The sequence below is a fragment of the Betta splendens genome, chromosome 19, assembly GCF_900634795.4.
Source record: "Betta splendens chromosome 19, fBetSpl5.4, whole genome shotgun sequence".
In the NCBI taxonomy this organism is placed as follows: domain Eukaryota; kingdom Metazoa; phylum Chordata; class Actinopteri; order Anabantiformes; family Osphronemidae; genus Betta; species Betta splendens.
This window is the reverse complement of record NC_040898.2, coordinates 12,830,255-12,856,243: the sequence shown is the minus strand read 5'-3', so window position 1 is coordinate 12,856,243 and position 25,989 is coordinate 12,830,255. Positions and strand designations below refer to the sequence as shown.

The window sequence follows — 25,989 nt, the reverse complement described above, 5'->3', positions numbered from 1 at the left end:
AAAGCTTTTATTAATATTGACTTTCCTTATCAAAAAGCGGCCGCGCGGCGCTACCTTGTCGAAGCTCCAGAGTTTGCTGCCTCTGATCAGTCCTGCAGTAACCTCGCACACGCATCGCTGCGAGCTCTCGTGGGGGTCGGCGGCGAGCTGCTGGAGGCGAGGCCACAGGAGCGGCAGGAACGCGTCGCCATAGTTACGGAACAGCCCCTGCCAATGGAAGGCGAGCGTGAGACTTGGGTTTGAGCCTCGGTCAGAGGGGGAACGCCGAGTCGGAGCAGTGAGTGGCACCTTGAAGAGGCAGAAGCGCCGCGGGTTGAAGCTGTCGCTGCCCTTCTGCTCCTCCAAGGACAGGAACGCGACGAACTGCTCGATGAACTCCACGTCGGAGAAATATTCAAAGATGATCTTCTCCCCCTGAGTGACACAAACAGAGGCGCCCGAGCTGACGCGAGTGACGCCGGGAGCGCGTGCGCCGCCGCGCGGAACCACTACGCACCTCGCTCATCTCCTCGCGGAGCGGGTCATCGTTCGGCTTCCGGGAAGCTGCATAGATCATCATTTCTCTGAAAGGAGCGGGAGACAAAGACGAGGCCGCCGTGATTTATAGGTAACAAAGACAAAATATGGGGAGACACACACTGTCTCCGTGTAAGCAGCGAGGATAAATGAATGATTAAAAAGTCAGTTAGTCAGCAAGCCATCCGCATAGAGACGAGCAGCCGGCCCTCCACCCATACATCAACCGCTCCATCTACGCCAGGCAGAAAGTCGTTCAGTCAGCTTTATCTGGGCCGGGGCCCGTGACAGGAAGTCAGTGCAACACGCAGCCACACAGATCAGCCGCTCAGCAGCGAGTCCGACACAAAGCCAGCGTCAGAACCTCAGGGACGAGCACCCCGACAGTTCACTCCATCAGCCGCTCACGCCGCCTAAGCATGCGGTTAATCAGCCGTCGCGCTCCCACATCCACCACCTCCACCTCCACCTCCACCTCCACCCACCTCGGCCACGAGCAGTAGCCCCAGTGGGTTTTCTCCACGTAGCGCCCAGAGTCCCACTGCTCCCGACTGAGAGGCAGGTCCCTGCTGTCGTACTGCAGCCAGCGATTGGCCTCGCGGTCCCCGACACGCCAGCCCTCTGCGTCCTCCGTACCACCTGAAGGCCCAGGAAACAGCGGGAATGAGCACAGGCGCCGCGTAAAGCGCCTCCGAGTCGTCCTGCGTGCGGTGAACCGGCACTCACTGATGTCCGACGGCTTCACCGCCACCTTCAGGCTCGGCCGTTTGAGCTGCTTTAAAATACCAGCCACCGCTGAGATTGAAACCTACAGGAAGCAAAGGGGAAACGGGGACACGGCTCAGTGTGAGGAGAGGCAGTACCCGCTCCCGCTACTCAGACACCGACATTTGGATTCTTGGCCTGATGCAACAAATCCCCCAACTGCAATTATATCCACTTACAGCGCGGCAAACACAGCAGCTGCTGGAGCAGCGCGAGCTGCGGACGCTAAAGGTGCCGCTTGTCGTTTGCCGCGCTCGTGACAGAGCTGTTAACCTTTCCTTCGGCTCTGATGCATAACGTATGATGCTGTGTGATTGCAGGAGGCAGAACAATGTGAGTATATACAGGTAAAACACTAGAAGAGCGACTAAGAAAAGTCCCGCTTTGCTAAAAACTGCTTGATTGTTGCATCATCTGTCCCATAACTTCTACGTACGAGCAGCTGCAAGGCATTTGAATAAAAAGCCGGTTTTGGTGACTGTTCAAGAAAAATAAAACATCTGACAAAAAATAGACATTCATAGTTCAGAAAGACATTTTCCCTCCTGCAGCTGACACAGAAACGACAATCTGAAGCCTGAGTGACGTCCGAGGCAGCACGTACCGTACTGTAACATTTCCTGTTGACTTAAAATGGCAAAGTAATTATTGAAGGCTAATGGCAAAAACAGATTAGTATGTCATATAAAAGTGGGACACGGAATCTGAGCTGAAGCCATGAACGTCCATGCCTGAACGACTTTAACTTTATTTAAATAAATATTTCTGCTCCGGTGACTTCCAGCATTAAATCTCCAGCACAGGGAGCCGCTTTTTTTCCACGGAGGCCGCAGTCTGTGCTGTCGAAATGCCATCGCCGGCGCTCTAGCATGTTTGAGGCTTGATGTCAACTGCGCGTAATGAACTGGAAAAACAGTTTCAGTCCACTCCGCGCCAGAGGAGCGGCGGCAACGCAGCTGCAGACCTTTCGTATGCTGATGGAGTCGTGGACGAGGCCCTGCGTGAAGTACAGGACGGCGTCTGGGGGCAGTGGGTGATCGTCTCTCAGCAGGAGCGACAGCAGGTCGGTGGCCATGTGCTCAAACTTCCAGGGTCTAAATCACGGAACGGATGATGATGTTAAAGAAAAATTAAAATGAAAACGCATATACGCTTTACAAGATAGAAAAGAGAGAGAGAGAAAACCTACAGGTCTCTGTCTTCAAGGCAGTCCAAGAGGTCATTAACAAGCTTCTCGTATTTCCTTTAAAAAGAATGTAGAGCATATTCATAGTCTGTAGTACAACTACTGTATGTGCGCTGAAAATAAAACTAATAATGCTCAGCCTCTCTCAGCCTTTAGCCTTGAGAACATCTGACTGAGGGACTGAAATATAAAACAAGTACCTTGCATTAACCACATTTCTGATCTTCTGACGCCGGAGCCCCTCTTCCAGTTCCTCTAAGGTCACATTCTCGGTGCGTGCGAGCTGACGTGCTACCTCTGCACACGTTTCAGACACCTGGAGGTGCGAGAGGACAAACAGGTCCAACACGCGGTGACCACAGGACGCTCGCATTGACTGTGCTCACAGTGAAGTGGATGCCGATGGTGTCGTGCTGCCGGTGAATCCTGTCGGTGATGTCATCGAGCAGTCCGCCGATGAAGGGCGTCTCCAGGGTCATGGAGGGCGACAGGCCACAGCGCACCAGAGCAGGCCACACCGCCCCAACACAGTCCCAGTCCCTCATACTGGCCTGACAGGGAGCACTGTGCAGACTCAGCAGGCAGTACAGAGCACCCTGAGCAACACAAAGCACGCGACTAAAGCATCTGTAACTCATGGCTTCTGTTTATATTCAGTTGTTTCTACAATAACAAAGTGTAAAGCCAACACTGGAAAGAAGTTGTAGTCTAAACTCATCTTAATACTAAAGTAACCAAACACTAAACCATATGATTCACACGTTGGGCAAACACTCACAGTTGTTCTAAATCCTTCCTTTTGCTAAATCACTGCCAGCAGCCGCCAACACATGGCCGCTACAAAGGAAACATGTGAGCGCTCACACATTGTGTGAATTCAATATACTTTTCTCCTGGCTACTCTCTCCCTCAAGGATTTGAAGAGATTAAATAGAAAGTCAGTGAGTGCAGCCGGTTCCTCCCCTGACGGCATGGTTCCTAGGTTACGGGAACCACCCCAACTTGTCCTAATGCTGACTGATTGTTCAAAACCCCTTTAATCAATGCAATATGGAGTTTGTATCTGCACATCGTCTGAAGCATTCAATACAAAATACAAAAGGTTTAACATCATCACATTTGTGTAGTTAGTCCAACACAAGGTTCACAGCCTTCAGGAGCAGGAATGTAAGTCAGAGGTGCTGCAGAAGGCCACAGGTCAGAGCCCCACGTCCTGTCACATGCGTCTGGACAAGCTTTAGGTTTCAGCACCACGGACAGTGACCAGTTTGAACAGCAGTCGTGTGTGTGTGTGTGTGTGTGTGTGTGTGTGTGTGTGTGTGTGTGTGTGTGTGTGTGTGGACCTTGAACTGCTGTTGTGAGCCGGTGGTGTGTTGTGGCGACAACAGCTGCAGGACTCGAGGAATGATGTCTCTGTAGGAGAAGCTATAGGTGCCCACCGCCGCTGTCAACACGTTCTGGGCCCGACTCCGTACCTGAAGAGACACGCGCAATCATTATGTTAATGGAATCAAGAAAATGGGGGCAAGCAGATGCTCTGATTCGAGGTTTCCCGTTAAAATAGATGAATTAATGGGTGGCTGCTACCTGGCTGTAAGTGCTGGTAGAAAGCAGCAGCAGATCACAGAGCAGCTCCTGATGAACCACTTTATATTCACTGCCTTCAACCACCAGCTTCCTCATCTATTCACAGCATTCAGATACAAGAAAAGCGTGAATACTGAGGTTTATTTGATTTGATCTCAGCGCCGCGACGTTATTAAACCCACCTCGTGCTGGAGTAAAACCCGATCAATGAGCAGCGCTCTGATGTGCTGCTTCTTCCCGTGGAGCTGCAGGAGGACAGGCGTCTTACTTACATCCACCGACAAGCGGACACAATCAGCGGCCGTGCGCGCTCCTCCGACTCACCCTGTTTTCCATGGACTTCTTGACGCGGCTGAAGCTTTTCCAGCGCGAGTCGAACTCTTTCTTGTGAGTGCCGCGAAAAAACAGGAGGTCACTGATGATCTGCAGTCAGACAGACAGAGAAATGGTGTTGTGAGACCTTTGCTGGCCTACCACAGGGCGGAATAATAACATTCTTACATGAATAATAGAAAACCCGCACGGGTTGCAGACCTTAATGATGCCAAAGAGTGACTTTGTGTCATCCTCAGAGTCTTCCAAGATGTGATCTGAATAGTAAGCGGTGGATATAGATTATCTGTGCATTCGAAACAGAGTGAGGAGTGAATAGTCGGGGTCTGGAGGAGTTAATAGCTTCACTCACGTAGCAGCAGTCTCATGGTTTGACAGATGGATTCTCTGTAGTTTTCCCGTGTATCATCTGGAGGGGAGGAGGCCCACAGAAGTCGGGATGAGCCCCCTCATAGTAACTACTGTAGCCGTGTGTGTGTGTGTGTTTTCTTACCGTACTCAATGCCGTTATACAGCTTTATCTCCCCTAGATTCACCATGGAGGACACGCTGAGGAGGAGCACGGAGCGGAACGTGACGAGACTGCATGAAAACGTCCGATCCTGCGTATTTACGTATGTGTGTGTTTGTACAGCTGCGGGACTCACAGGTCAGGTACGTGCGGCCCACCCAGAGGGGGCAGCAGGCTCCCGGCCCCGAGGAGGCAGTGGTGCACGATAGCGAGGCTTTGCAGCAGCTCTTCCCTGTGAATGGGGTCACACGTTATTCACGCGTGTTTTCTTTACTGGTAATGGAAGATTGCGATCGTCTCCGTGCCGTGCCGGCGCCTGATTACGTCTAAAAATAGAAAAGCGAGCACACCTGCTCATTGGCCGATCTCCAGAGACGTGGTCCTTGATTCGCTCGAGCTCCGGGTGCAGGAGGCGGGACAACAGCTGGAAAACAAAGTCCACCTCCTCGACGCCAGGCACGTGCCAACATACACCCAAGGCTGCCACATCTCCAGCTCGGCCCCAGTCCTGGAAGGAGAGAGAGAGAGACAGCTTTTCCACTGGAATGGGAAAGAAAAATAATTTCACAGGAGAACTGATCCACTATCATATAGCACAATGGCAGATGAAAGAAAGAATGAAAATCTAATCCAAACACATCACAGCATCAGCGACCGTGGCCTGTTGATGAAAAGAGGTCGTCGTGTGAAACTAGCATAGCAGCGGAGGAATGCAGCTGTAATTACCACAACCTAGGCTTCAAAACAGAACCACATTTTTCCCTCCACTCCGGCTCAAAAGTCTTCAGAAAGACATGAGTATTGCTGCAGGAAGCTTTTGTTGCAGCGGGGCCCGGCTCGGGGCGGGCGGGCATCGGCCTCAGCCGGTCGGAGCGAGCTAACAGCTACCAGCTGAGCGGCTGCTGTGCGTTTACCCGTATGGGGAGGTCTGCGTGGGAGCCGCCGGCGGCGCCGCGGAGCTCCGTGGGGAAGATGAGGGACACGGACCGCAGCGTGTGCTCCAGCAGCCTGCAGGCCAGCGCGTAGGCGCGTTTGCAGCGCAGACGCAGGCACGCGCTCAGGACCCGCTCCAGGTCCCGCCGGTACCTCAGCAGCCGTTCCCCGTCCACGCGGGTCACCTGCAAACAACACGCGCGCACGCGCGCGCGCGCGAGAGGCGATTCAGCCCAGACACGCGTCTTAAATACTGAGGCGCTGCGGTAAATCACAGCATCTGGCCGCTCCCTCTCGCAATAAGCCCCCAGGAGTAATAAAACAAAACAGAAAGGGTATCAATATGTTCTCGTTAACGACAAAGTGCTTTGATATTTATGGGCGCACCGGCTGCGAGCTGCAAAAAAAATCCTCGGGTCATCATTTTTTCTCAGACAATATCACAATTATGGGCTTATGTTTCAACAGAGTGGAAAATCTGACATGTTTTACCTGCTTTAGGAAGTTAAATCACCACAGTGTCTGCTAACCAGACTTTTCCAAACCTTTCAGATTGAATGCCCTTTTATGTCACAGACTGATCAGCAGGATTTATTCGCTGGAGTGAAGACCTGAGGATGTGATGGATCCAGCCTCACCTCAGAGAGCAGCTGGAGATTCCACAGGAGCTCCTGGTCCAGCTCGTCTCCACCCTGCAGCTCCTCGTCTGCACACACACACACACACACACACACACACACACACACACACACACACACACACACACACACACAGAATGTGAGGTATGTGCTGCAATGCTTCCCAGCAGGCCGAATTCTGGGTCATTTCAGCTTTTAGTCTCTTACAGTAGTTATAATAGATGTTATCATGTGAACACACATCAACTCTGTCTACACACACACACACACACACACACAAGTGCACAGCGCGGTACTGACTGTCTGTAATGTGGAAAATGATGCTGCAGCAGTGAGGGACAAACAGGCGGAGAGACTCCTCAGGATGACACTGCAACAGAAGATTATGAGTAGTTACTTTGTGAGACTGAATGTGTTGCTAGTGTCCAACATGCTGGTGTGTAGTTAGTCCGTTGGTTTGGAGACGTGCTGTACCTTTGCTGCCGCTCTGCACATGTCGGCCACCATCCTGCCTGAAACGCACGTCTCAAAGACGCTGGAGGTGGCGAAGTTGTAGACCTTCTGCAGCGCCACCTAACGCAAGGATCAGGAATCAGGAGTTAGTGTGTGTTTTATGAAATCTTCTGCCAATAGTGTGCAAACATTGGAGTGGAGCACGGCTGAAGACAAGGAATCAACAACCAAACCAAAAGGCTTCATGAACTCCACAGATGCACAGAAACAGCTGCCGCCATATTTCTTTGTATATGAGGTTAACTCAGCGTAAATGTGAGTATCGGTTATATGATTATATCATGATGTAAGTACTAGGCAATATCATGGCAACTGTGGCAGCTACATTTTATTGTGGTAGTAACTGTGATCACATATAATAATATAACCACTGCTGCAAATGTGTTTCACTGGGTTTATCAGCCTCTGGATGTTATAAATATCCTTATTGTCGTTGTTGTATCGCATTGACTCACATAACCATTATTGCCTAGTAATAACTATTCATTCAGCTTTGTTTGTCTGTTATAATCACAGCATAAGCCCCTGTCAGTCACAGGCCCATTACCAGTAGACGTTTCTATTTGTCAAAGTGGATCTCTTCTAATTACATCTTTTTTAATTGACTCAATTAAAGCAATTAATTGTGTGTCAGGCAGTCCAGTGAGCTGTGAAGCTGACGCTTCCTCCGTCTCCCTCTCGCTTCGGGACCCACTGCACGCAACACAATTCAGATGCGCGTCGACTCAAGGCTAGCAGCGAACTTCCCAGCGGTGTTTGTGACGCGTGTCGCCTTTGGCATTGTGTTTCCATGGTAACAGATAAAGGTGAGACAGGACAAATGGTAAATGTTAAATTCCTGATTAAGAAACTCCACATCAAGTCTGTGGTTTGGTCAAATGGGATCATAGCAACAAAAGCAAAGATTTCCACAAATGTCATCACAGTTTCATAATTATAACAATAAACAGACTATTAATCACCCCGGTGGAAAGGCAGCTGCTGAAGAATCAGGTTTCTGTGTGTTTTCCAAGGACATTTCAACAAGTGGCCAAGAATCTGGGGAGGCGCAGACGACTGCACCGTCGCCCGAGCCAGGGTATATCAATTTAATATTGCTAAATCATTACTGCTGCACAAAAAATGCGTGACATTGTGTGTTTCCTCCATATGTCATGTAGAAGTACTAAAACTGTTACAGCTTTGGCCGAGTGTAATAAGTTAATGGATTGTTATAGAAACCACCTTTAGGCTAAGTTTACTCAGCGCGCGCGTGTGTGTGTGTGTGTGTGTGTGTGTGTGTGTGTGTGTGTGTGTGTGTGTGTGTCTGTGTGTGTGTGTGTGTGTGTGTGTGTGTTACCTCGTATATCTCTATGGAGCACTGCGTCAGGACGGTGCTCACAGTGGAGGACAGGCCCAGCTCCACCAGGCTCTCCAGCTGAGCCTGGGCATCCGTCTCCGTCTCGCCTCTCGTCTGTTCCAGGGCGCTGCTGTCTATCAGCGCGAAGCACCTGCACGGGCGCAGACACGCGAACACGCACGCCTGTCAGCGACTGCGTTACGGTGAGAAATAGGCGCGCGCGGCGCCGACCGCTGCGCTTCAAACACAGACTCGACTCCGTCACTGACAACGAGGCGCCGCTAAGTGACAGCTTGACTTGTTAATTTGCCTCTACCTGTCCAGGAACTGGAGAACAAAGTCCTCAAACTCGGCTGAAGCAGAACACAGATCTCTCTCGGTCTGAAGGAAATAAAACACAACACGTCAACATTCACCACGAGGTAAAATGTGTTAAATAAGCAGCTTTGAGGTGCTGGTACTCTGTTTACCACGGGGCTAAACCAACTGGAAACCTCCTTTGAGCATTGTACTGTTTATCAAGTGTAATTAACTGCCCTGTGTACCTCTGTGAGGTCGCTGTGGCGAGAAGCAGCTGACGAGCAGTCCACTAAAGGAGCCAGAGTGGTGAGGGTGGCGATGAACTGGAACGTTATCTGGACAGGTGGACACAGCAGGAAGCGGCTCGGTTCAGAAGCGCTTCAGCACACGTTTAAATGTACTCGTCGTAATGAATTGATATAGTCTGGAGAGCGCGTGTGCACTAAGAGAGAAATCCAATCCACTTCACAAACCAAGCAGAAACTCAAGACTGGGCCACATTAATTGCAAGCCCTTCAAACGGAGATATTTACTGCGCGTTGGGGAGATATTAATGGGACAGGGCAGAGTGGAATTTAATCACCAGGAGCTGCATTGTCTGTTTGTCCAATCCGCGCGTCCATTACTCACCATGCACTTGCCGAAGTCGTTGGGGTCCACCCCCGGCAGGGAGCCCATGAGCAGCGGCAGCACGTGCGCACGGCCCTCTGGGTAGCGGCCGCCGGGCGCCACCAGGCCGCGGGCCATGCCGACCAGGCAGCCGAGCGTGGCGGTGAGGGCGTGCGGCTCCGTCAGGGTCTCCATGGCCGCGTAGGTCCTGTGGAGAAAGGAGGCGGTGAAGGGGGGTGGCGTCGCTGGGTGAGGTGAAAAGGCGCAGGTGCACACGCATTGTGCTCGTGAAGGCAATTAAGGCCACTTTAAAGCCCTCAGAGGGCGAATACGCACACGCGGTGCCGATATGTTTGGATTCTGCATCGCCCCCGCTTCTCAAGGACATGATCGCGCTTTGTGACAGAACCTCCACAAACGTGCTCAGACGTCATAGAGAAAAGAAGCAGCGCAGCCTCAGGGCCCGGCGGGAAAATAACCGTCTTTTTCGAGTCACCCAGTGATTGAATGCGCGATGTGTCGTGAAGGAGCCCGTGAGCACTTACTTCTCCAGCACAGGTGGTAAGGCGAGTTCTGGTGAAAGGAGAGCCAGGTTCTGCAGAGCGTAGGCTGCATCTGTACTGCCAGTTTTACTGCACATCACCAGGGGCGGATAGGAAAACACACACACACACACACACACACACACGCTTCGTCCAGATTACTCCTGTTCAGGGTTTAGTCTTGTTACATAATCAAGTTAAAAAGTTAAATGTAGCAAGTGATGTGTTGTCGTGATATAATTGTAGAGTTGAAGCTGAAAACTTTTCATTATCTAATAATAAACACAAGCTGACTCAAAAGATGAAGATCTAAAGAAATTTGGGCCGTTAAACGTGGGTTCACAGGACCGATTGGCTCTGACGGAGCAGCAGAATGCTCGCACCTACTCCCACAGTGACACCTATCTACTGTATGCTTTCTATTTCAGCTTGAGTAGAAATAGTTTTGTTCTTCCCACATTGCATGAGGTCGACTCGTATCTTAGTTTTTTTAAATGTCATCCAACAACCAGTTTCAACTGAGTACCTATAAAAAACAATGGATGTTATCCTGTAAATCCAGCCGTCACTGGGTGACGGGCAGGATTCCCACCGCGAGGGCAGTACCTGAACATGGCCAGCAGGGCGGCGCCGCTGAGGCTGTGGGTGAACTCCTTCAGGTCTGCGTCCGTCAGCCTGCAACACTCGGGCACCGGCGTGATCCAGCTGGGGGCGGCGTGACGCTCGCGGTGCACGCGGGACACGACGCATGCAGGGAGACGCTGCAGCAGCCTCATGAGGCGAGACTGCACACACACACGCACACACACACACACACACACACACACACACACACACACACACACACACACACACACACACACACACACACACACACACACACACACACACCGTCAGCGTTATCGCCCAGGGACACATTCACACACAGTCTGCGGTAAACAGATCTGTGAGATCATTCTTCTCTGGCAGTTGCGCATTTTATTATTGTGTTGTTAGTGAGAATGGAGGCGGCCACGTCCTGAATGACAGCTTATAAATCAAAGGAATGTCAGAGAAAGCAGCTGAAAACACACTCGGGCCGAGAGCGTGACAGTGTGAGCGAGAGACTTGCCTGCCAGCGGCCATGATTAGAGGGATGGTAGAAGGAAGCAATGCTGTTGAAGAGGCAAGTCAGCTCTTTCTGCCCGGGGTTTCCCGGTCCTCCCTGCAGGGGCAGATCAATTAAACACCTCCAGTAATTGTCTTTATGCCATTTATTGTGTGTGTGTTTTATGGTCTGTGCTTTTACCAGCAGCGCTGCGATCCACAACCCCAAGTTCCCGATGTCGTAGGAGTTGGTCAGGTACCGTGGTGCCACCATCTGACTGACCCCAACGGGAAGGTTGAAGCTGCGCAGGATCCTGGTGAAGATCTGCACACACACACACACACACACACACACACACACACACACACACACACACACACACACACACACGCGCACACACACGGTGCTCAGTCAAACACATTAACAGACACGCTTGTGTATCTGCATAACTCCGCCAATGACTCACTATGGGAATATACGGGGTCCAGTCCACGAAGCCGATGTTATCGTTGGCGAGTCGAGCGAACAGGTTCACGAGGTGCTGCAGGACAACATCACACACGCAATCACTTCACGAGCACCGTTCCCAGAAGTGAAGGCTGTCATTCCATGAATTAAATTTAGCCGCTCTAAGAAAAAACAAGGATGTTCACGGAGGGGAGGAAGTGTGCGGAGCCAGGCTGCTTCGGGCCAAGAGGCTGGAAGACGGCGGCGCGGGGGCAGAAATGGAAAATCTTATCTGTAAACTGGGTCAGAGCTGCTGAAGCTTTGCTACAACATTTCAACACACTAAGAAATATGTCACTACAAATGATCCTTCAGAGGAAGACGGAAAGAAATGTGATCCCCTGGTCCATACACTGGAAATCCACAAAAGGAAATGTGAAGGGTCAGATCTGGATGGACTGGAGCTCACCCCCTCCCAGCTTGGCTGATTTTGCACCGACATCCAAAGATTCATCAACTCATCAAACCACAACCTGAAACACACACACAAAAACACCATTATCCGCTGCAGTGCACACACCTGAGGCCAAAGCCGCTAATTCCCCACAAATACGGCCTCATACCCTCCACCCTGGAGTCTGGAAGGGGGAGAGTAGCGGTGAAATGGAAAAGTCTAGTATGAACCATGATGTATCGTGGAAACGGTGGTGCCGGATCCAATAGTAAATCCGGACGGATCGCTTGTGAAGCAGTGAATGCACTGATATGTTGTATTCTTACTGGAAGCCGCGGCCGTGCTCCTCCGGGGGCACGACGGTGGGGAGGAAGAGCTCCATGTACCCGACGGCCTTCTGCATGGCCACGTCGAACACGCACAGCAGGGGGCGCCACTCGGCCAGCATCTCCCAGGTGGAGGAGGCGGGGAAGTACCTGGGAGGGAACGCACAGGTGCGCTGCTCAGGGACGGACGGACGGAGGGACGGACGGAGGGACGGACGGAGGGACGGAGCAGGTCACACAGGACGCACGCGGCTCAGATCAAAGACGCGACTTACAGCCTGCAGCTTCGGATCAAAGCTTTGAGAACGTGGTCCACCGAGCTGCAAATTAGCAGAAAGAGGAGGCGTAAGTGAAAAAAAAGTCAGGCACCTCGTGATTACGAGTTATCATTTAATCTGTTGGGTATTTTTTTTCATATATAGTATCAGAAAACATGACTTGTAGCAGGTTCCCGGGGGGCGAGAGGACACGTTATGTAAGAAAAACTGCAAATAATTACGTCTGAGAATCAATCTGAGAGCGTTTGAAATCTTTACGGATGTGAGTCTGACTCTCTGCAGCTCCCAGTCTGGCGTAGCTGATATTTATATCAGGCCTCGACATAATTGGTGATTAACATGTGTTCTCTCATACAGTTTAAAGCAACACCAGCTCATTAGTGAGACTCAGACTGTGCTGCGACGTGGAGTCTGTTCCACCGTTCCACCTTCAGCTGATCTCAGAGCAGTGGAACGTCGGCGTCCCTCCATTGGGGTGAGGATTCTACATCCCGCTTCTCGCAGCCGCCGCACACTCACGTCGGGAACCAGACGAGTCCGAGGTGCTCCGTTTTGGAGTAGACGACCCTCTCGTGAAGCTCGTGCAGCGGTCGCCACGGCAACTGCAGGTCGTCCCTCGACAACAGCTCCTTCTTCCTGTTTGGGAAGAGTTAATGATCAGACTGATGACAGTCGCGTGCAGGTCACTGTCTCCACAGAGAGCACGGCTTCTTGCACTGTCAAACACTGCGCTAAGCGTTTTAAACTGCCTGCTAACCGCTAACGGCTGCTTCAGAGCAGAGCCCATATTCAATCCTCCAGAGAACTTTCACATCGCTTTATTTAGTCCTTGGTACAATCACAACTTTTATAGGCTTAAACCCCACAGACAGATTGGAAGCGCTCGTACTGGAGGCTTTCTTTCTCTCGTCTCCTCTTTCATTTATCTCACAGCCGCGAAACGAAGTGTCTTTGGGGAGATTTGAAAAATGATGGAAAGAAGAGACAATCTCAGAAAGCGTATATTAAGACCTGGCACTTAATATACGATCTATCGCTTTCTATCTAATAGAAAACACTCAGACAAATGACATCTACATTTAGACAATGCTTTGCAATGGATGAGAATCGTGGAAACAACTGGGGAGAACTGGGAAGTGATGGATGTGATCACGTTGGAGAATATCCTGCAGTCACTGGGAAGTGACAGATCTGATTTGAGAGACAAAAGCATAGAACTGAGCTCAGACAGTAATAAACGGACTGGAGAGCATAAGTCACTGTCCTCCTTTGACTTCTGAGAGCATGTGTGCGTTAGTGGGAGATGTGACAACTCTGAGCACCGTCTTAATCATTGCACCTGAATTCCACTTCATGAGAAGCCAGTTCATTCCCATTTACAGTAACAGACTTCAGTTTCATTGCAAACTGGGATTTCACACAAACAATGTCGACCTACGACAGATTCCCACACATTATTCTCACATGCTTCGATTTGAATGAATAAAACCCCAGTTGTGCAAGAAGTGCCACTACGTGACTTGAACCCAAAGATTTTTTTTTAAATCTGCAGAAAAAGGCAAGAAGTTCAACTCAAGCTGTTTTTTCCTTCCAAACACATAAATCATCTAATGACGCCTCTGTGACTGTGCATCCGAGTGAAGGTCTCCTGACCCTCACGCCAGGAACCCATTGATTAAACTTCTCCAAAGTAGATCAAACTAAATTCAGCTGCTTCTCAGTCACTAATTTGCTAATAAAATCTCACAAAGCTCTTTAAATGGACAGTTTCTAGTCTGGAACAATGTTTTTAATCTAAATGATTGAATTGAAAGATGAATTTTTAATCTAATAACAACTTCTAACAATCTAAGCTTTAGTCATTTAGATCATTTTGAGCTCCTTTAAATGAATATTTTTTGCTTTTCTGTGTCTGCAGGTTGCTCTTGCGATCACACAGGGGCAAGTGAAAATCCCCTTTAGCGCATCACGTGACACACTGAGGCCCGGCGATCTCATTATGCTTAAGGACACCGCTAAGAACAGGAGCGCCCGGTGCCGGGGAGTCCAGCTTTCTAGGTTCACGGGCTATAAATGGGTGACGCTTTTAATGCCACATGTTCCATTTGCCACACGTCTATCGGACTTCGTTATGCTGAAATAGGACATCATCCACCCAGCAGCTCGCTGCTTCTCATCATGTGCCTCGGCTCCTCCTGCGGGATTCAGGCCAGATGGGACGTGTGAATCCCTCCAGGATGTCCTGGGTCCACGTGGTCCCTGTGATCAGAGGCCTGAGCTCCTGGAGATGCTCAGACATCCCATATGAATCAGCGAAGCGTGCGCGCGCGTGCGTCACACCCACTTGAGGAGCAGAACGAGCAGCCGGGCGAAGCTCTGCATCATGTGAGGCTCCAGCTCCGGCAGCGTCACCAACTCGTACAGCAGCTTGATGAAGAGGACGTGGTCCTCCTTAGTGAACCTGCGGCCGTAGAGCTTCAGAAACCTGCGGGCGGAGACGCGGAGGCTCTCGGTGGATGCGTTTGTGGAACGAAATAAGCAGACCGATAAATTGCGGCACAGAAACGACTAATTGTGGGTCGACTTGGACTCGCGGAGTCTCCATCCAACACTTACGTGAGGAGTTTCCTGGCCCAGAAAGCCGCTCCTGGCCACAGCTCCCTGAGGAGAACCGCTCGGGAGAGGTTCGCTTTGATTTCCGCCAACAGCTCCGTGGCCTCCCGGTCCAACCGGTCCGAGTACGGCAGCAGGCCGTTGTACACGATCTCCTTCTGCGGGACGAACGCAGCCATGGCTCCATCCGCGGGTCGCGTCGCGCTCCCGATGCGTGCGCGCAAACGTGGAGGAAGACGCTCCTCCGCCGCCACTGAATGGAGAGTTGAACCCTGTCACCCGCTTCGGATGTTATCAGCCATTATGAATGGGCTGATCAGAACTTATCAGCGCATTCGAATGGGCCAGTAGGTGCCTGCTCTGCCTCCTCGCGAACAGCTAACAGCTAGCTAAGTTGCTATGTTAAGCAGCTTTAGAGGTTATTGTGGTTAGGGTTAGGGCTGGATAACGGGTGGGGGGTTCAGGTTACAGTCAACTAACACAATACCGCTAGCTACTTGCTAAGTTATGCTCGCTAATAAATCAAAATCAAAAACTTCGATCCTCCCGTCGGAACAACAACCGCTCAACAGCGCCCCTACTGACTCTGCTGGTTAAATCATCCGAGCCGTGATCAACCTTACGGATCATTGACAACGATCTACCGCACCTATTCACCGCTGCCAGCAGGTAGATGGGCACCTACCGGCCCATACGTATGGGCTGATAACCACTGATAATGACCATTGAATGGCGTGATAACGTCCGAAGCCGCAAGGTAGCGGGATTAGTCCGCTGCGTCCAGCAACCTGGCGGAAGCAGCTGATCACCGGGGGGGGGGGGGGGGGGGGGGGGTGTTAGTGGGTCACGCTAATTGAGCTGCGCAAAGCCCTGAGCGCGCCGGTTCCGCTCTGATCTGCGGTGTCAGCCGCCGCGTCACGCCCGCGTCCCGCAGATCTCGCTGGGAAAATGACTCGCCCACAGGTACGCGGAGGCTTTCATCTATGCGCGCGCGGCCTGCACGCGCAAACTCAGCCATAATCTGCGGAATATTAACAGGATTACGGTCAAATAAAGGGACGCACGTACAGTCACTAAGTGGCTGCATGTCTCGTGGCACCTGCACCGACAGCCACTGCTGCCTACAATGATGATTACAGCATATTACCTGAGCTTCCTGTCCACAGCCGGGGCTCAGAGCTCAATAAAAACCCTGCGGGGTCTCTGCCGTGGTTACTTTTAAGGAGCCAGATGCTGTGACTCCACCGCAGCCGTTCCTTTATCCTGGCTGATTGCATAAAGTGTCCCGTTTCTCACACCTGCCTCCGGTTTGCAGGTCTCCCGGATGCTTCAGCAGGTCTGACGGAAGCCAACAATGGCCCCGCAGACCTCCATCAGCTCCCCTTTAAGGCACAACAAGCCGAGAAACCACTTTACCACAAATTTCTCCCTCTAAATTCAAGAGAAGGCGAGTTGGAGAGAGACTGAGTACAGAATGTGCCTTCCATCAGTCCTAATGTAAAATGCTGGACTTTGCCAAATCACCGAGTCTTATATGTTATAATGCCTCAGATTTCATTTGTTGTTTGAGATGTTCTTTGAATACGAGCAGTGACAGCATCTGCTTCCACTGTCTTCACTACAAACATGCTCCTATTTCCTCCTCCTTGTGATATTTCTAGGTATCTGGAAAATCGAGTAGGAATTTTGTCCGCATCTGCAAGTGTGCTTGTGTGGGCACTGTTAGTGCGTGAGAGTGTGCGCGCACATCTGGGAGATTCATTACTCCACGCGCGGAGTCCACCGATGGAAAGTATGATTCAGGACGATGCTGATGCCTCTTTGACTCAGCGGGGACGAGAAGAGAGGGAGAGACTGAGACAAAGGAACAGACGTGATGGAGGAGAGAGAGAGAGAGAGAGAGAGAGAGAGAGAGAGAGAGGAAGATAATGAGATGGAGATCCCCATGGAGGAAGATGTGTTTACATTCCATCAGCTTGCACCTCTTTTAGCTGCAGAAATAAAGAAGAACACACACACACACACACACACACACACACACACACACACACACACACACACACACCCACCTGTATCAAGCTTCTCATTTTCACCAGGGATCTACAGTCATGCCAGTTTTCGCACTTGTAAAATATTGGAAAACTCGGGCAGCCAACATGTGTGTGTGTCTGTGTGTGTCTGTGTGCGTGTCTGTGCGCCTGGGAAACCTGCGTGAAGCCGTCAACACACACAGACACACACGCAGATGCGCAGAGTTCCTTCCATCCAGCTGTGTTTCTCTCTGGGAGATATGCAGCTCAGTTCATCGCCAGACAGACGGATAATATATGGCCCCCGCTCCTGCCTCACACACACACACACACACGCACGCACGCACGCACGCACGCACACACACACACACACACACACACACGCTCTCTCAAACAAATACATAACCACATTAGAACTTTGTAAGAGTCGCGTGCTCCTCGCCCAGATCTCCCTCTCACCAACTTCCCCCTTGTTTCTTTTGGATGCTTCAAATTACCGAGGAAGCCGTGGTGATCCGCGCCCTGGATGCCAAATTGAGAAGGAGGCAAGGAGGCAACCAAATAAAGAAGACAGACATTCAATCACAGCCTCCGTGGAGCTGCGGCGGGGATAAGCCGAGCAGCTGTGGTTTCTAATCGTGGATAAAGGCAGTGCAGCGAGGACGACGCAGGTACGCGAGGTTAAGTCCCTCTTTTTCTCCCTCTTTTATCTGCTTGGCTGCAGTGCTGCTTGTGTTGTGCGCCGGTACCACTGTGGTTGCTGTATTTCACGGTGATTACCTGTGTGTCCAGGAATGAGTCCGGCGAGACCTTTCCCCTGGCTCCTCTGCTTCCTGTGTGCAGCCGCACCGGGCGCAGGTACGGCTTCTGACCCACGCGCCCTCGAGCGCCGCTTCTCTGAGCGTGCACGGCGTGAACGCGCGCTCACACCCTCGTGCGTCCTCCGCAGGTGTGGGCGGGGCCAGAGCGGCCAACGCGTCAGAAATGTGCCGCCACGCGTGCGACGACCTGGTGGACTTGATCACCGAGATCCACGGCCTGCGCATCGTGACCAGCAACCTGCTCGTGGACCTGGAGAGGGTGGTAGGACGCAGCTGGAGCTTTTATTTTGAAACAGTGGAACTTGTCTGGGTTCGTTTTGAGGGAAACCCATGAAGCGCATGGCGTGCTTTCATTTGGCGCTGAGGACTGCGGCTTGTGGCAAATGTCTCGGTGCCTTTGGGGGAAAACACGCAGAAAGAATAACCCCAGTGTTTAAACGCTGGCGAGTAATCGCCTCACCACAGCGCTTGATTCAGCCGCTCTCTGGAGGAGCAATAAAAATGCAAATTATGCCTTAATATTAAACACATGTTTTGAATAAAAGCTGCATTTCTGCCGTTTTTTCCAGTCCAAAGAAAACGAAGAGATGCGCGTGTCTTTGGCCGATCTGAGCAGCAGCAGTGGAGGAGGAGGAGGAGGAAGAGGAGGAGGAGGAGGAAGAGGAGGAGACGGGGAGGTGTGGTGCGCGCAGGACGGACGTGTGTACGAGCAAGGGGAGGACTGGGAGATTGACAGCTGCACGTCCTGCGCTTGTTGGGTCAGTGCAGAAGCGTCTAAGTCGACCTGGAAGCTTCATGAAAGTAAAATGAGAACCAGACAGTAGTGAGAACGAGCCTGTGTGGATTTCTATATAATATACAGTTTATTTAGTCGGTTAGAGATGGATTGAGGGGGTGATTCCAGTCATTATGACTCATGGCAACAAAGCTGGCACTCAGCAGGACATCTGCCTCCAATAATAATCTAAAGAATGCTCTCCTTGACCTCGTGTAGGAAGGTAAAGTGGTGTGTCACCACGTGTCCTGTCCTCCCGTGTCCTGCGTCAACCCGTCCTTCATTGACGACAAGTGCTGCCCCGTCTGCCTCCGTGAGTGAATCAGTGGTTCGCTGGTAACGATCAGAGCTCGGATCCTGAACCGTGTGTGTGTGTGTGTGTGTGTGTGTGTCTGTGTGTATTTGTTTGTGTGTGTGTGTATTTGTGTGTGCGTGCATACGTGTATGTGTGTGTCTGTGTGTATTTGTGTGTGCGTGTGTGTGTATCTGTGTGTATTTGTGCGTGCGTATATTTGTGCGTGTGTGCGTGCGTGTGTCTGTGTGTATTCATTTGTGTATGTGTCTGTGTGTATTTGTGCATGCGTGTGTGTCTGTGTGTATTTGTTTGTGTGTGTGTGTATTTGTGTGTGCGTGCATACGTGCATGTGTGTGTGTGTGTATTTGTTTGTGTGTGTGTGTGTATTTGTGCGTGCGTGCATACGTGCATGTGTGTGTCTGTGTGTATTTGTGTGTGCGTGTGTGTGTATCTGTGTGTATTTGTGCGTGCATATATTTGTGCGTGTGTGTGTATTCATTTGTGTATGTGTCTGTGTGTATTTGTGCGTGCGTGTGTGTGTCTGTGTGTATTTGTTTGTGTGTGTGTGTATTTGTGCGTGCGTGCATACGTGCGTGCGTGTGTGTGTATTTGTGCGTGCGTGTATTTGTGCGTGTGTGTGTGTGCGTGTATTTGTGCGTGTGTGCCTGTGTGCGTGTGTGTGAAGGAGATGAAGACGGCTGGTCCCCGTGGTCGGAGTGGACCCACTGCTCGTCCACGTGCGGCCGTGGAGGTCAGCAGCGCGGCCGCTCCTGCAACGGCATCGTGCCGTCGTGCGCCGGGCCGTCGGTTCAGACCCGCAGCTGCAGCATCGCCAAGTGCGAGCGTAAAGGTGGGCGCCGCGCCGCTGATCCGCTGATTGCTTCAACGTGGTCCGACCCGTGGTCTGAATGCTCCTCGCAGGACAACACATATTTGAGACTGTGGCTTTAATCTGAAACATGCTCCTGCTGCTCGTAGACGTACACACGGCGTGTTTGTTTATCTTACAGTCCACTCTGACGGGAACTGGGGCCTCTGGTCTCCGTGGTCCGCGTGCACCACCACATGTGGCGACGGCAGCGTCACGCGGGTGCGTCTCTGCAACAACCCCCCGTCCAGGAAGGGGGGCAGAGGCTGCGCCGGCGGCGGCGTGGAGACGCGGCCGTGCAACAACACGCTCTGTCCCGGTGAGTGGAACGCTGGCAGGGATGCATGGAGCACACACACGCGCACAACAAGACGCAGAGACAGGCATGCGCGCGCACACACGCACACACACACACACACACACACACACACACACACACACACATACACGCACGGACGCACGCACACACATACACACACACACAAACACGCACACACCTGACTGGAGAGAGTGTGTGTGTGTATTTGTGTGTGTATGCATGTGTGTGCGCATGTGTGTGTCTGTGTGTGTGTGTGTAGTCGCCGGAGGCTGGACAACCTGGACTGAATGGTCGCGCTGCTCGGAGTCATGTGGAGGAGGCCTCGTGCGCCGCCAGCGGGACTGCGTGAACCCTGCTCCTCAGAACGGAGGGAGGCCGTGCGCCGGAGACGCTGCAGACTATGAAGCCTGTAACAAACAGCCCTGTCCCATAGGTGAACACAAAGCTCAGCTCAGCCTCCTGCTGTACTCAGACACTCATGCTACTCTGACAGGAAACATATTTTCAAATAATAATCTCCTCTCTTTTTATTGTGCTTTTGTTCAAACAGTGAAATTAGTCAAATATAATTACACATAGTCCCAAACATTCATATTTAATATTTGCTTTTTGGCTCTTTGTAAAAATCCTAATACTCTGAATATGAAGGAACGTGTGTGTGTGTGTGTGTGTGTGTGTGTGCTCTCAGACTCGTGTCTGCTGTCCAATCCCTGTTTTCCTGGGGTGAAGTGCACGTCCCACGTTGACGGCTCGTGGGAGTGTGGACGCTGCCCCGTGGGTTTGCAGGGCAACGGGACCCACTGTGAAGATGAGAACGAGGTGCGGCCGCCGCCGTCTCGCTTCGCTCCGTTTACAGAGTCTCTCTTCAACAAACGGCCTTCGTGCTATTAGCCTGCGTGTGTGTGTCTCTGCAGTGTGAGGTGGAGGGTGTGTGTGTGACCCAGTGTGTGAACACAGACCCCGGCTTCTACTGCCTGCCCTGCCCTCCTCGCTATAAAGGCTCCCAGCCCTTCGGCCTCGGGCTGCAGGAGGCCCAGACCATCAAACAGGCACGTGGTTCCACTCGCGCCTCCGTGCGCTTTCAGTTCCCACCGCGCATGTCTAGAAACCTGAAAACGCTGCTTTGGCTGCGCCGCAGGTGTGCGAGCCGCACAACCCCTGCAAAGACCAGACGCACACCTGCCACAGGTTCGCCGACTGCTTCTACCTGGGCCTGGCGTCTAAGGCCCTGTTCAGGTGCTCGTGCAGTGTGGGCTTCGCGGGCGACGGCTCCCTGTGCGGCGAAGACTCGGACCTGGACGCGTGGCCCAACAACAAGCTGCCCTGCAGAGAGAACGCCACCTACCACTGTCAGAAGGTGAGGACGCCTGGACGCCCACTCTGACCTGCTCTGACTCACTCTGACCCTCTCTGATTCGCTCTGACCCGCTCTGACCCGCTCTGACTCGTTCTGACTCACTCTGACCCTCTCTGACTCGCTCTGACCCGCTCAGATTTGCTCAGACTCGCTCTGACTCGCTCTGAACCGCTCTGACCCACTCGGACCTGCTCTGACTCGCTCTGACCCGCTCTGACCCGCTCTTACTCCCTCTGACCTACTCTGACCCACTCGGACCTGCTCTGACTCGCTCTGACCCGCTCTGACCCGCTCTTACTCCCTCTGACCCGCTCTGACCCACTCTGACCCGCTCTGACCCGCTCTTACTCCCTCTGACCCACCCAACCCACTCTTACCTGCTCTGACCCTCTCTGACTCGCTCTGACCCGCTCTGACCCGCTCTTACTCACTCTGACCCTCTCTGACTCGGTCTGACTCGCTCAGATTTGCTCAGACTCGCTCTGACTCGCTCTGAACCGCTCTGACCCACTCGGACCTGCTCTGACTCGCTCTGACCCGCTCTTACTCCCTCTGACCCGCTCTGACCCACTCTGACCCGCTCTGGGCCAGTCTGACTCCCTCTGACCCGCTCTGACCCACTCTGACCCGCTCTGACCCACTCTGACCCGCTCTGATCATCTGCAGGATAACTGCCCCACAATCCCAAACTCCGGCCAGGAAGACTTGGACATGGACGGACAGGGGGACGCCTGCGACCCCGACGACGACAACGACGACATCATGGACGAGAGGGTGAGGCTGCGTCTGAGGATCGTTTTGGGCTAAAAGCAGCTGATCACTCACCCCACCCCACCCCCCATTGTAGGACAACTGCCCGCTGGTCTACAACCCCCGGCAGTTCGACTCGGACGCAGACGGGGTCGGGGACCGCTGCGACAACTGTCCGTTCGACAGCAACCCGCTGCAGACGGACACGGACGGCGACGGCGAGGGAGACGCCTGCAGCGTGGACGTAGACGGAGACGGTAGCGGCTCCTCACGACACACGGCCATGACCATGCAGTTAATCATCCCATCGCTCAGTCTCTGCAGACAAATCCATGACCACGCAACTATGTCCTGTGATTAGATTTCAGCTGCCGTGTTGGATCCAAAGAGCAACTAAACATTTTGTTCTGTCCTTCGTCCGTCTCTAGAGATCCTGAATGAACGTGACAACTGTCCCTTAGTCTACAACACTGAGCAGAGGGACACGGACCTGGACGGAGTTGGAGACCAGTGTGACAACTGTCCCCTGCTGCACAACCCACTGCAGGTTCCTGCAAAACCCACTGGATTCGCCTCGTCAGCAGCTGGATTGATGCACACTTACAGTACGTGTGTGTACGTGTGTGTGTGTGTGTGTGTGTGTGTGTGTGTGTGTGTGTGTGTGTGTGTGTGTGTGTGTGTGCGTCTTCTTCCATAGCTCGACTCCGACAGCGACCTTGTGGGGGACGCGTGCGACGACAACGACGACGTCGACGAGGACGGCCGCCAGAACTCCCTGGACAACTGTCCCTACGTCGCCAACGGCAACCAGGCGGATCACGACGGCGACGGGAGGGGCGACGCCTGCGACCATGACGATGACGACGACGGCGTCCCCGACAACCGGGACAACTGCCGACTGGTGCCCAACCGGGACCAGCTGGACTCGGACGGTGACACACATTTGTGAAACTATTTTGTCGACTGATGGATTTCGCAGTGATGTGAAACAAGTAAATTCAGGTCAGGTTAATCTTGGACGTCCACCTCGAGCGTTTACTGCTCCCTCTGGTGCCATTGATATTACTTAGAAGGTAGTTTAATCCGTCCACCATGCGGCAGGACTGGTTTTTAGCCAAGCGGGAAACACATTGCTACATTTGCTCCTCTTTTCCGGCTGCGCTGCAGGCGACGGCAGCGGCGACGCCTGCTTCGACGACTTCGACAACGACAGCGTTCCAGACGCGCTGGACGCCTGTCCGCTGAATCAGGACATCGGCTCCACGGACTTCAGGAAGTTCCAGGTGGTTCTGCTGGACCCCGCGGGCACCACGCAGTCGGACCCCCTGTGGGTGGTCCGCGGCCAGGGCACGGAGCTGCTGCAGGCGGCCAACTCGGACCCGGGCATCGCTTTGGGTGAGTCCGTCCCTGGCGCCAGAGCGACCCGGCGGCGCCAGAGCGACCCGGCGGCGCCGAGCGCTTCAGAACCGCACTGAAAACGAATGCCGCTGTCAACAGGATACGACAAGTTCAGCTCGGTGGACTTCAGCGTGACGTTCTACGTGAACACCGACCGCGACGACGACTACGCCGGCGTCGTGTTCTCCTACCAGTCCAGTCGGCGCTTCTACGTGGTCATGTGGAAACAGGTGAGCCGGGACTTCCTTAAAGACGCCGCTGTTGACGTGCAGACGTAACGGGCTCCGTCCATGAGCAGGTGTCGCAGGCCTACTGGGAGAAAAGGCCCTTCAAGGCCTTCGCCACCGCCGGCGTCTCCATCAAGCTGGTGAACTCCACCACTGGCCCGGGGGAGCATCTCCGCAACGCCCTATGGCACACGGGGAACACCAGGAACCAGGCAGGCTCCCGCCACCGGTACCGTTAAACCCCAACGGGCTCGGGTCACAGCCGGCGCCTAACACGGGCTCTGTTTCAGGTCCGGACGCTGTGGCACGACCCCAGTAAAACCGGCTGGAGGGACTACACGGCCTACCGCCTGCACCTCATCCACAGGCCCCGGACCGGGTTCATCAGGTACCGACCGGCACCGGCGCGCGGCGGCTAAACCCAACGCTAGGAAACGGGATTAGGACGAAGTAGTCGGTGCAACGTTCCATTAAGCGGCGCAGACGCTGGTGCTGAGTCAATGCCAGCGTCGTTCAAGAAGGTTTCAGCCGAGCGACGTGCTGAATAACTAAAGAACTGGCATCCAGGTCCTCCCCTGGAGGAATAATTAACCCTGGCACGTCCTGGGGCCATGTCATCAATCTCCCAGAGTTATTTTATGATAACGCCGTAATTGACTCCCTTTGTTGTACCCGGTTCTGCTCAACTCGCCGCGTATACGTCTACTTAGTTGTGCTTCTCGCTAATGGACTTTGAGAAAGCCCTGCAGGCAGCAGCTCCACTCGCTGCAGCTCGTGTGCAGACGCAGAGAAGTGAATAAGTGCTACGGTGTCTTCTGGGGGGGGGGGGAGCAGAACCAGAACACAGGTGGTTTTTTTAAGTACTATAAAGACTAGCGAAGGCCGCGTTTGAAGCTGCAGCCGCTGCGTTCTGGCCAACGTGTGACCGTACTTGAGGAAGACTGTACAACTGTGAATGTGAGGCTGAAAAGAAGCTTTTGCTCTTTGATTGTGAAGGACGAACTCGCATTGATATTTTGGAAAGCTGCTGCAAAGCTCCATTGTACCTGCTTCAAATATATCCCCATTTGACGTCATGTCCTCCACAAATTCTTCACCTTCACATAAACTATAGCTCATAGAAACTGTGTGAGGTGACAATGTTTTCCTCCGGCGGCTGAAAAACAGGCGTGGGGTGATTAGCGCTGAGCTCCCGTTTCAGGGTGGTGGTGTACGAGGGCAGGCAGATCCTGTCGGACTCGGGCGCGGTGTACGACCACGCGCTGGCCGGAGGCCGGCTGGGCCTGTTCTGCTTCTCTCAGGAACACGTCCTCTTCTCAGACCTCAGATACGAGTGCAGAGGTGAGACCCGTTGCTTTACACGCTGCACGCGCGCTCCAGCGTTTACAGTCCTGCTTATTCACAGTGTGACGGGCGTGACAGTAATTGGCCATAGGTGGGAATGCTTGTCCGCCTCTCCTGCACATTGACAGCTGGGATTGGCTGTGGTGAGGTGGTTAAGATAATAAATGGATGGATTTCATTCTATTTTTAAATATTTATATTGAGTTTCCTTTGGTGCCTATAAGTTTCTTGATTTAAATCATTTAGAAGTTTATAATTATAAATATGCTCATTAACAACTTGTTTAATTTTTAATTACCAGTTAAAATAATAAAAGTATATTTTTTTAGTGGGGTAAAAATGAAAAATTTTCCTTATGTAGTAAAAATAAATGGACAACAGCTCTTTTATATGTACTGCTACACCCTTAGCGATGTCTCACCTGTGATATGTCTTTGTTGTTTGCAGACAACTGAAGTATTTGGTGGAACATTCAGGAAACGACCAACCAGAGAGGCACATTCATTTCATTAACTGCTAATATGTGTAACTGAGAGAGAGAAAATGTGAGCGGATGTGTTTTTATTCACCCAAGTCTATTAATTAGTGGATCCCGTCTATCTATCAGCTTTTAATGCAGCCGTATTGATCCCAGACTCCCCTTCGCTGTATATCACTGCAGAGCTCTGATAGCATTTCTAATGACAACGACTTCTTGTTGCTTTTCATTTGTGTCTTCCTGATGGTTGTAAATAATAATTTATTGCCACGTGCCAGATTTGAAAGGGAGCGGTGTGAGGATAAATGATGACTGGTGGTAACTTATCAATAAAAGACGTTTTCCAAGTT

General features: G+C 52.2%; 2 protein-coding genes across 7 annotated transcripts in view; one reads left to right on the top strand and one right to left on the bottom strand.

Annotated features, from left to right (window-relative positions):
- The window catches only part of LOC114845452 (proteasome activator complex subunit 4B-like), a 20,990-nt gene extending 5,743 nt beyond the window's left edge, over positions 1 to 15,247 (bottom strand). For 2 of the 3 annotated variants that reach the window (XM_029133465.3, XM_055504607.1), the window contains exons 1-37: positions 14,981 to 15,247; positions 14,709 to 14,849; positions 12,884 to 13,000; positions 12,362 to 12,406; positions 12,087 to 12,236; positions 11,776 to 11,839; positions 11,326 to 11,400; positions 11,061 to 11,183; positions 10,884 to 10,976; positions 10,379 to 10,557; positions 9,776 to 9,862; positions 9,252 to 9,438; positions 8,867 to 8,956; positions 8,638 to 8,702; positions 8,322 to 8,472; positions 6,944 to 7,042; positions 6,770 to 6,839; positions 6,470 to 6,537; positions 5,813 to 6,016; positions 5,249 to 5,406; positions 5,035 to 5,130; positions 4,881 to 4,936; positions 4,740 to 4,796; positions 4,589 to 4,644; positions 4,379 to 4,477; positions 4,237 to 4,299; positions 4,055 to 4,150; positions 3,811 to 3,942; positions 2,854 to 3,063; positions 2,668 to 2,783; positions 2,471 to 2,524; positions 2,246 to 2,375; positions 1,243 to 1,324; positions 1,002 to 1,155; positions 497 to 563; positions 289 to 414; positions 55 to 207 (exon numbers count right to left, since the gene is read on the bottom strand). In XM_029133465.3, coding sequence (XP_028989298.1) covers positions 55 to 207; positions 289 to 414; positions 497 to 563; positions 1,002 to 1,155; positions 1,243 to 1,324; positions 2,246 to 2,375; positions 2,471 to 2,524; positions 2,668 to 2,783; positions 2,854 to 3,063; positions 3,811 to 3,942; positions 4,055 to 4,150; positions 4,237 to 4,299; positions 4,379 to 4,477; positions 4,589 to 4,644; positions 4,740 to 4,796; positions 4,881 to 4,936; positions 5,035 to 5,130; positions 5,249 to 5,406; positions 5,813 to 6,016; positions 6,470 to 6,537; positions 6,770 to 6,839; positions 6,944 to 7,042; positions 8,322 to 8,472; positions 8,638 to 8,702; positions 8,867 to 8,956; positions 9,252 to 9,438; positions 9,776 to 9,862; positions 10,379 to 10,557; positions 10,884 to 10,976; positions 11,061 to 11,183; positions 11,326 to 11,400; positions 11,776 to 11,839; positions 12,087 to 12,236; positions 12,362 to 12,406; positions 12,884 to 13,000; positions 14,709 to 14,849; positions 14,981 to 15,156 — 4,089 coding nt within the window. In that variant the 5' untranslated portion in view covers positions 15,157 to 15,247. Of the gene's footprint in view, positions 1 to 54; positions 208 to 288; positions 415 to 496; positions 564 to 1,001; positions 1,325 to 2,245; positions 2,376 to 2,470; positions 2,525 to 2,667; positions 2,784 to 2,853; positions 3,064 to 3,810; positions 3,943 to 4,054; positions 4,151 to 4,236; positions 4,300 to 4,378; positions 4,478 to 4,588; positions 4,645 to 4,739; positions 4,797 to 4,880; positions 4,937 to 5,034; positions 5,131 to 5,248; positions 5,407 to 5,812; positions 6,017 to 6,469; positions 6,538 to 6,769; positions 6,840 to 6,943; positions 7,043 to 8,321; positions 8,473 to 8,637; positions 8,703 to 8,866; positions 8,957 to 9,251; positions 9,439 to 9,775; positions 9,863 to 10,378; positions 10,558 to 10,883; positions 10,977 to 11,060; positions 11,184 to 11,325; positions 11,401 to 11,775; positions 11,840 to 12,086; positions 12,237 to 12,361; positions 12,407 to 12,883; positions 13,001 to 14,708; positions 14,850 to 14,980 lie in introns of all 3 variants that reach the window. The other variant, XM_055504606.1, reaches the window with a different exon arrangement.
- LOC114845454 (thrombospondin-2-like) lies at positions 11,065 to 25,989 on the top strand. Of its 4 annotated transcripts, none has more exons than XM_055504620.1 (22): positions 11,065 to 11,175; positions 17,509 to 17,678; positions 17,800 to 17,865; positions 17,957 to 18,090; positions 18,398 to 18,586; positions 18,823 to 18,916; positions 19,584 to 19,748; positions 19,909 to 20,085; positions 20,345 to 20,518; positions 20,774 to 20,904; positions 21,000 to 21,134; positions 21,224 to 21,442; positions 22,109 to 22,216; positions 22,290 to 22,449; positions 22,621 to 22,739; positions 22,890 to 23,124; positions 23,360 to 23,587; positions 23,690 to 23,820; positions 23,889 to 24,029; positions 24,108 to 24,205; positions 25,019 to 25,158; positions 25,609 to 25,989. In XM_055504620.1, exons 3-22 carry the CDS (start codon positions 17,802 to 17,804, stop codon positions 25,614 to 25,616), a joined length of 2,850 nt encoding a protein of 949 aa, XP_055360595.1. In that variant the 5' UTR covers positions 11,065 to 11,175; positions 17,509 to 17,678; positions 17,800 to 17,801; the 3' UTR covers positions 25,617 to 25,989. The 4 variants fall into 4 exon arrangements, with proteins under 4 accessions (XP_055360595.1, XP_028989318.1, XP_055360597.1 ...); XM_029133485.3 differs by having other exon boundaries at positions 11,069 to 11,175; positions 17,513 to 17,678; XM_055504622.1 differs by having other exon boundaries at positions 11,069 to 11,175; positions 17,513 to 17,687.